The 8,905-nt window shown below is 39.8% G+C and overlaps 1 protein-coding gene across 1 annotated transcript; it reads left to right on the top strand.

Annotated features, from left to right (window-relative positions):
• Positions 1-382: 382 nt before the first annotated feature.
• LOC149564823 (naringenin,2-oxoglutarate 3-dioxygenase-like) lies at positions 383-7,520 on the top strand. The gene is made up of 2 exons (XM_089818398.1): positions 383-965; positions 6,768-7,520. The coding sequence occupies exons 1-2, from the start codon at positions 588-590 to the stop codon at positions 7,077-7,079; spliced, it is 690 nt and encodes a 229-aa protein (XP_089674524.1). The 5' UTR covers positions 383-587; the 3' UTR covers positions 7,080-7,520.
• The last annotated feature ends 1,385 nt before the right edge of the window (positions 7,521-8,905 follow it).

The following is an 8,905-nucleotide window of genomic DNA, read 5'->3' as shown; positions in this document are numbered from 1 at the left end:
GATAGTTTGATTGAAGAGACAATATCAATGAATCACTTGCACAGTTACCGGACTTATTGGGCCCTCACGGTCGATTTGTACAATAAAAAAAACATAAATGACTTCGAAGACAAAACCAAGTCTGTTCCAAAACAGGTGCATATCAGCACTATTATTTTAAAATATTTCAATTTTCTATCCGGATACAAGTTGTCTAATTAAATAAGATTGCTTCTCAATTTACTTTCCATGGATGATGTAACTATCCATCAATATTCGATTTTAACATGGCCCTACGAGATCACATTCAACGATCCATTGTGAAAAGTCTATGTGCTAAATGAAACCCAGATCCAGTCTGTGGGTTTCTGGAACAAAACCAAAGAAAGTGGATGGGCACGCCTCCAACTATCCTTCAACAAGCTGCTCATGCTCCTCTTTGTATCTACCTACGGGAACCAGTACATGAGCGTGCATTCAACAAACCCACTCTTCCTCTATATAAATCTCCAGCATCAAACTACAGAGCAGCATGAAACTCTCATAGCAGGCTATTACAAAACAGGGTAATTTATTTAGTCTTGGGTTTGGTTTTCTAGTGACAAAAAATGGCACCAGCTGCAGCGGCAGGAGCCGCAGCCCCTGCAATACCCTCCGAGCGACCCGACGTTCTTCCGGTGGGGGAGGCCGAGACGGCGAAATCGCTGCAGTCGATGTTCGTACGAGACGAGGACGAGAGGCCCAAAGTGGCATACAACGTCTTCAGCAGCGACATTCCCGTCATCTCTCTGGAGGGAATCGATGGCCCTGAGAGAGAGCGCGTGAAGGAGGAAGTCACCAGCGCCTTCAAGGAATGGGGGATCTTCCAGGTGGTCAATCACGGCGTCCCGGAGGAGCTCGTGCGCACCATGACTCAATTCTCCCGAGACTTTTTCGCACTTCCCGCGGAGGAGAAGCTCAAATACGACATGCGCGGAGGATTCGTGGTGAGTGTGAAAAATCAACTATTGCAGTCACTGATTATTAATCTCTTATCATAAACCATTATTAAACTGCTGAAAATAAATTCCCAGCTAATATCGAAAAATAACACAACTGCAACTTCACTTATAAAATACGGAAAGAAATGCGCAACACAATGAATACAATATTTTTGAACAAATTGTCCTTGGAAAAACCCCTAAGGAAAAACCAGTTCTACAGATGAGAAATTATATTAAACTTTAGCAAATCAAGACATACAAATTCCTTGCCTCTCATTGGCAGAACTCCGACAACCTCCTAATTTCTCCCGCTGATATTCCTCACTGTTATCCCCGCACTAACACTGTGCCCTTGCTAACACTGCAAGACTATTTGCTAACACTGTAAACGTTTCTCCAAATGACCTAATGACCTCTTTTTATACTACTCCTGTTGGTAACCCAACGCCCAAGATTGATTTACAGTCGACGGTAGAGATTAAGACAACTCAACAACCAACAATAAAATTGGTTGCAAGGTGTCCAAAAGGGAATCACTAAAATTAGTAAATAATTATCCTTGCAACAACCATTTGCTAATTCTTGGCAAGTGGACAAACAGCTATCCAAACTACCCATAAATAGTGTTGCTATACATAGATAAGGACGAACAGCTGTCTAAGCTACCCATAAATACTACTGCTATTTCCAGGTCAGAAATAACAGCTGTCCAACTAACAATAATTAACACTCCTTCTTAGCGAGGAAGCTGTTCTGCATGACACCCATCTTATCTCTGAAAAAGATAAATTTGGCCTTTCCTAAAGCTTTCGTCAGAATGTCTGCTACCTGCTCCTCTGTAGGTATGTACTGTAGCTGAACAACTTTCCTTTGTACACAATCTCTGATGAAGTGATATCTGATATCTATATGTTTAGACCTATCATGAAACACTGGATTCTCAGACAACTTGATGCAACTCTGATTATCACAATGTATCACAGTAGTCTCAACCTTCTGACCAAAGAAGGCTACTAACAACTTTCGAAGCCATATAGCTTCACATGTCGTCATGCTAGCTGCTATGTATTCTACTTTTGCTAAACTTAGAGCCACAGACTTCTGCTTCCTGTTGAACCAAGATACAACTCCTGATCCCAAGCTGAAACAACCCCCTAAAGTGCTCCTTTTGTCTGTTGTACTTCCTTCCCAATCTACGTTAGTATAGCCTATCAACCTGATACCTTCACCTCAAACATATCTGATCCCATACTCGACTGTACCACGCAAGTAACGTAGCACATGCTTAGCCGCTATCCAATGCATTCTCTTTGGTTCAACCATGAACTGACTAAGAGAGTTTACTGCAAATGCTATATCTGGCCTAGTGTTAACCAAATACATAAGCGAACCAATCAACTTTCTATATAAAGTGGGATCTACATCTTTCTCCTTAGATGTATCTACCTTCCTCCAATTCATGATCATGGGTGTAGACATGGCTTTGCAATCCTCCATCCCAAATTTTTTCAAGATTTCAATGCAATATTTCCCTTGACCAAGGAAAATCTCTCCATCTGTCTGCCACACTTCCATGCCTAGAAAGTAGTGCATAAGTCCTAAATCCTTCATCTCGAACTCTTCTACAAGGTTCCTTCTGCAATCCACTATGAGCACTAGTGAACCTATAAGAAATAGATCATCCACATAAAGAACAAGAATGAGAATCTCACCCCTAACCATCACGTAGTAGAGGTTAGCATCTGCTTCACTCTTCACAAAGCCCATTTTTTGCAAGTATGTATCAATGCGCTCATACCACGCTCTAGGAGCCTGCTTGAGTCCTTACAATGCTTTCTTCAATCTGCACACGTGGGTCTCTTTGCTGTGTGCTACAAAACCTTCTGGTTGTTCTATGTATACCTCCTCCTTCAACTCACCATTAAGGAATGCTGTCTTGACATCCATTTGATGGATTTGCCATCCCATCTGTGCTGCAAGTGAGATTACAAATCGTATAGAAGTATACCTGGCAACTGGAGCAAATGTCTCCTCATAGTCTATTCCCTCCTTCTTAGAGAACCCCTTTGCCACGAATCTAGTCTTGTATTTCTCGATGCTACCATCTGCACCGTGCTTTATCTTATAGATCCAGCGTGATCCAACTACAACCCTATCTTTTGGTCTAGGTACTACCTCCCACACATCATTCTGCATTAGTGAAGAATATTCCTCAACCATGGCATCTCGCCATACCTGATGTTTTGCAGCTTCTTGATAGCTAGAAGACTCACTATCTACCAACTGACTAACTAATGCCACATAGTCATTGAACTTGGCTGGTTGTCTTCGCTGTCTAGTACTCTTCCTAGGAGCTCCCACAAACTCCTGAGTATCCCTTTGTGTATCTGGAACCACATGGTTCTTGCTACCAACTATAGAGGATGAAATGTCAACCTCTAAGTCTTCTAGATGCATTTTCTGTTGCACCCATTTCTCCATACTCTGTGAATCTTCACTAACTGAGTCTACACTCGTACTGGTAACTGTACTTGAGTTTTGCTGCCCTTGACTTAATCTTGGAGCTTCTGTTGGCTGCTCACTCTGATCATCTGCTGGCAAATCTCTGGATCTCCTCAATGCCTTTTCCTCCATGAACTTGACATCCCATCTGACAATAATTCTTTTAGTCCCCGGAATGAAAATCCTATATGCCTTTGAGGTCTCACTATACCCAACAAAGTACCCCCTCTTTGCAGTCTGATCTAACTTTGTACGTGTATCTCCAAGAATATGACAATATGCCAAACTCTCGAATATCCTGAAGTTATCAACATCTGGGTTCTTCCCTGTGAAAGCCTCCTCTGGTGTCATCTTCCCTAGCACCTTGTGTGGAACTCTATTCTGAATGTAGACTGTTGTATTACATGCCTCTACCCATAAGTAACGGGGCATGTCCTGGTCATGTAGCATAGCTCTTGCTGCCTTCGATATAGAACGGTTCTTCCTCTCAGCAACTCCATTCTGCTGTGGATTGTAAGGAACAGTCCATTCTCTCTTGATTCCTTCTCTGGTGTAGAACTCCTGAAAGACATTTCCTTTGTACTCACCTCCATTTTTTGACCGAAGAACCTTTATCTTCTTTCCTGTCGAGTTCTCCACAAGAGCTTTGAACTTTTGGAATCGACTGAAAACCTCATCCTTAGTCTTCAAGAAGTATATCTAGGTCTTTCTAGAGAAATCATCAATAAAAGTAACATAGTACTCATATCCTCTGAGAGATTTTGTCGACATTGGTCCACAAACATCTGAATGTACTAGATCAAGAACACCCTTAGATTTGGTGTCACTCCTTGGAAAAGATGCTTTCGCAAACTTCCCCAACACACATCCCTTACATACATCGTCATGCTCTGTGCTCACCTCTAAAACACCTGTCACGGTCTCACGAAGCAATCTAAGTGCTCCATGATGAATATGGCCCATCCTCCTATGCCATAGCTCTCCAAGATCTCTAGGATTACTGTTGCTCATAAGTGCCTTAGGAGTATCAAACTGCAATCTATAAAGGCGACCACTCCCAACTCCGATAGTTATGGGTGATTTCCAATCCTTGTGCTTAATCAACACATGTGTCCCTCTAAAGAGTACATTATACCCCCTATCTTGAAGAACGGATACAAAAATCAAATTCATACCTAAGCCTGACACATATAACACATCATGAAGAGGAATTATCTTTCCATTCTCCCTCTAAAACTAAATAGTCCCTTTCCCAACAGGGTTGAATTTGGACAAGTTTCCCATAGATATCTGGATGTTGGTGTCATCCTCCTTGTAATTGGAGAAGTACTCTCTAACTCCTATCATATGAAATGACGCCCCACTATCTATATACCAAACACACTATGAGGTTGAGCTAACCATACAAGCTATGAGTGTAAACTCATTTTCCATTCTGTTGGAGAGTTCTTCTACACTTGCTGAAGCTACCACCTGCTTCTTACCCTTTTTCCTCTCTGGGCAATCACTGACATAGTGGCCAAACTCGTGACATCCAAAGCACTTGACCTTAGAAAGGTCCTTCTTCTTCTTTTCACTTTGTGAATTTGATCTTTTGCTAAATCCCTTCTTTGCTTTCCCTTTACCCGCTAAGGTAACGTTCTCTTGTTCCACCTCATTTTTCTTACTCTTGTTGGCCCCATTGACAAGACTTAGTCTAAACTCCTCTTGAGTGAAATCAGTCCATAGTCGATCCCAACTCGGTAAAGTATCTCGTCCACTGACAACTTGAACAAAGACACTCTATTGTTTAGTAAACCCATTTAGGGCTATTCTCACTAGCTCATCATCACTAGGGCTATCTCCAACAGCTGCTAACTCATCCTTGACAAGTCTGAGCCTGGTGAGGTAACTTGTGACATCTTCTCCCTGATTCATCCGGGTATTCTTTAGCTTCTCTCTGAGAATCAACTTCCTGTTGGTGGTAACATTCTGGTACAGATTTAGAATGGCGTCCCACATCTTCTTTGCTGTATCTAGCTTCGAGATATGTGGAACAATATGATCCTTGACACCATCAAGAATAATCCTCCTCGCTTTGGCATCGTCCTTCCTATATGCTGCAAGCTGTGTTGCATCCATTGGTACAGGTACACCACTGGTAGCATAATCCTTGATACCATTCTCTTCCAACAATAAAGAAATTCTGGCCTTCCAGACTCCAAAATTTGAGGCACCATCCAATCTATCCTGATCTCTCAAACCAGCTGAAGCCATCTCAAGGGTTTAAAGCAATAATAAATCTAAAGAGATCAAAATTTCTTTCCTAGGGAAAAACTTTTCTACCCTTAACAATGCTCTGATACCATGTGAAAAATTAACTATTGCAGTCACTGATTATTAATCTCTTATCATAAACGATTATTAAACTGCTGAAAATAAATTTTCAGCTAACATCGAAAAATAACACAACTGCAACTTCACTTATAAAATACGGAAAGAAATGCGCAACACAATGAACACAATATTTTTAGACAAATTGTCCCTGAAAAAACCCCTAAGGAAAAACCAGTTCTACAGATGAGAAATTATATTAAACTTCAGCAAATCAAGAGATACAAAATTCCTTGCCTCTCACTAGCAGAACTCCGACAACCTCCTAATTTCTCCTGCTGATATTCCTCGCTGCTATTCCTCGCTGCTATCCCTGCGCTAACACTGCGCCCTTGCTAACACTGCAAGACTGTTTGCTAACACTGCAAATGTTTCTCCAAGACTTCTTTCTCCAAATGACCCAATGACCCCTTTTTATACTACTCCTGTTGGTAACCCAACACCCGAGATTGATTTACAATCGACGGTTGAGATTAAGACAACTCGACAGCCAACAATAGAATTGGTTGCAAGGTGTCCAAAAGGAAATCACTAAAATTAGTAAATAATTATCCTTGCAACAACCATTTACTAATTCTTGGCAAGTGGACAAACAGCTGTCCAAACTACCCATAAATAGTGCTGCTATAAATAGATAAGGACGAACAGCTGTCTAAGCTACCCATAAATACAACTACTATTTCCGGGTCAGGAATAACAGCTATCCAACTAACAATAATTAACAGTGAGCAGCCATCTGCAGAGCGAGGCGGTCCTCGACTGGAGAGAAATTTGCACCTACTTTGCCCAGCCCCTCCACCTGCGCGACTATACGCGCTGGCCCGACAAGCCCGAGGGGTGGAGGTAATAATTCAAAATCCCCTTGTCTTAAATCTTAATTTTATCTAGGAATCAAGTTTGAGTGTAATGTTTAAGCGGTTGGTTCCTCAGTGCAGAGAGGTCGTAGACAAGTACAACGAGGCGCTGATGGGTCTGGCGATCGTGTCAGAGGCGCTGGGATTGGAAGCCGACGTGGTGACCAAGGCATGCGTGGAGATGGATCAGAAGGTGGTGATAAACTACTACCCAAAATGCCCTGAGCCCGATATGACCCTCGGCCTCAAGCGCCACACTGACCCGGGCACCATCACTCCGCTCCTCCAAGACCAGGTGGGCGGCCTCCAGGTCACCAATTGGCAAGGATTGGATGAGAATAACACCCAGGTATTACGTATACAAGCTGTGCAAAGTAATGGAAGATGACTTGGGGATCGACAACATGATGGAGGATTTGGAGGAACAACCAAAGGCCGACATAGCTGAAGATTTGATCTCCTGGGCAGAAAGTTCGCTAAGAGATGTAATTGCTGTAGGTCTGTGTATGGTACCTGATGTGCTAGCGAAGCACTGTCGAAAATGCGCCCAAGGATTCGATGAAGACAAGATTTGGGAAGCAATTTATTTAGCAGGGAAGGCCCGAGAAATGATGGAATCCCGGGGACTGGAATTGAAATGGAGCTCCATCGAATGGACAGTCCAACTAAACGGAACCGCCCAAGCCTAATTTCAGATTGCCAAGCAGGTCTTCTGTGATGTTATATTATTGTTAAATTATTATCTGGAATTGTTGTTTATCGCATAAATGTTTCTGGCTTTTATTTATATTATTAATTATTAATTATTTATGTTTTTGTGGGGATTAAATTTTTACATCCATTTAGAAAACTTAATCTCATGGTCACTTACTCTTAATATAAATGAATCATGCAGTGTGGTCTGCTCTAACATGTTTCATTTATAATAAAAAACAAGTATATAATGATATTAAATTTGTTTTGCAAATTATTATTAAAAATATTTTTACATTTTAACATAATTAAGACAAATTTAGAATTGATAAAAGAATCATTAATTATTTTATATTAAAAGATAATAAATAATATACATACTCATTCAAAATATTAAAAAAGAATTATAATATAAATAATATCTGAACTCATTTGAATAGACATTTATAATTAAAAACAAAAAAAAAATGTCAAACTAACTTGTCAATACTTAGACATTAACACATACATTGCAAACTCTTTTTAAATTTTAGTTATTTCTAAAAAGTTTGACTAAGAATCACTTCAATAAAACATAATTTAGTGTATGCAATGTAGAATAAATGTTAATGGTAGGATGAAACATTTGGAAAATAACAACAGTTCTAGAAAACCTACCTTACACTAGCACATCACAAGACAAGACTAAAAAATTAGGAACTACTAATTTGCAATCTCAAATAATTTGTGGCTAACATTGATTAAGTTGTAGTTTCAATTGGTTGGAGCTCTACTTCAATTCAAGCCCCATGACTTAATCATTCCTTGGGCCTTCCCTACTAAATAAATTGCTTTTGATATCTTGTCTTCTAGCAGTGCTTTAGTACCATACACATGCCTACAATGATTACATTTCTCAACAAACTTTCTATCAAGGTAATCAAATCATCCACTGTGTTTGCCTCTGATTTATTCTTATAGAAACTCTAGTAGCATCAACAACAACAAAAATATTTAATGATGATGATGATCAGAAAGGACTGATGATTTCTTTGAGTAAATTACTTCAAAAGAACACATCAATTAAGTCTTTGTAGAAACTATTGACAAAAGTATTGGATAGGATGCAGAAGATAGTTCATAAAAAATGAGTTTTCTGGTACACTTTTCCCTTTGGAGAAAATTGAAACTTTTGTTTCTCAAATGGAAAATTTGAAATTGACTTCTCCATTTTAGTAAACATTTCGCTCTTTTATAGGCATAGATTTGTTCTTCTATTCATCTCTTGACATGCTTTCCTTCCAATTTTAGATCTGCATTTTGGAATTTCCTTCTTTGAATCCTTCATTTTCTTTAACTCTAATTCAGTCTCCATTATTTTGTATAGTTTGAAAGAGTTATAATTGCATGCAAAAGTTATAGTCATAGCCTTATCCAACACTTGTAGTTCCTCCTGAACAGTTTTTATTTCAGTTTTCCGTTGTTATTTCCTCATGAGCAAATTGTTGTGAGCAAATAATAAGACTTTTATATAGTTTCCTA

The sequence above is a fragment of the Cupressus sempervirens genome, chromosome 3, assembly GCF_028749045.1.
Source record: "Cupressus sempervirens isolate cs-2001-9-10 chromosome 3, ASM2874904v1, whole genome shotgun sequence".
NCBI lineage: Eukaryota > Viridiplantae > Streptophyta > Pinopsida > Cupressales > Cupressaceae > Cupressus > Cupressus sempervirens.
The sequence above is the reverse complement of the archived record's forward strand: the minus strand, read 5'-3'. Positions and strand labels throughout refer to the sequence as shown.

Coding starts and splice junctions, on each gene's coding strand:
- LOC149564823 (XM_089818398.1), top strand. CDS start 588: ATGGCACCAGCTGCAGCGGCAGGAGCCGCAGCCCCTGCAATACCCTCC. Junction 966..6,767: donor ACATGCGCGGAGGATTCGTG/GTGAGTGTGAAA, acceptor TTGGTTCCTCAG/TGCAGAGAGGTCGTAGACAA.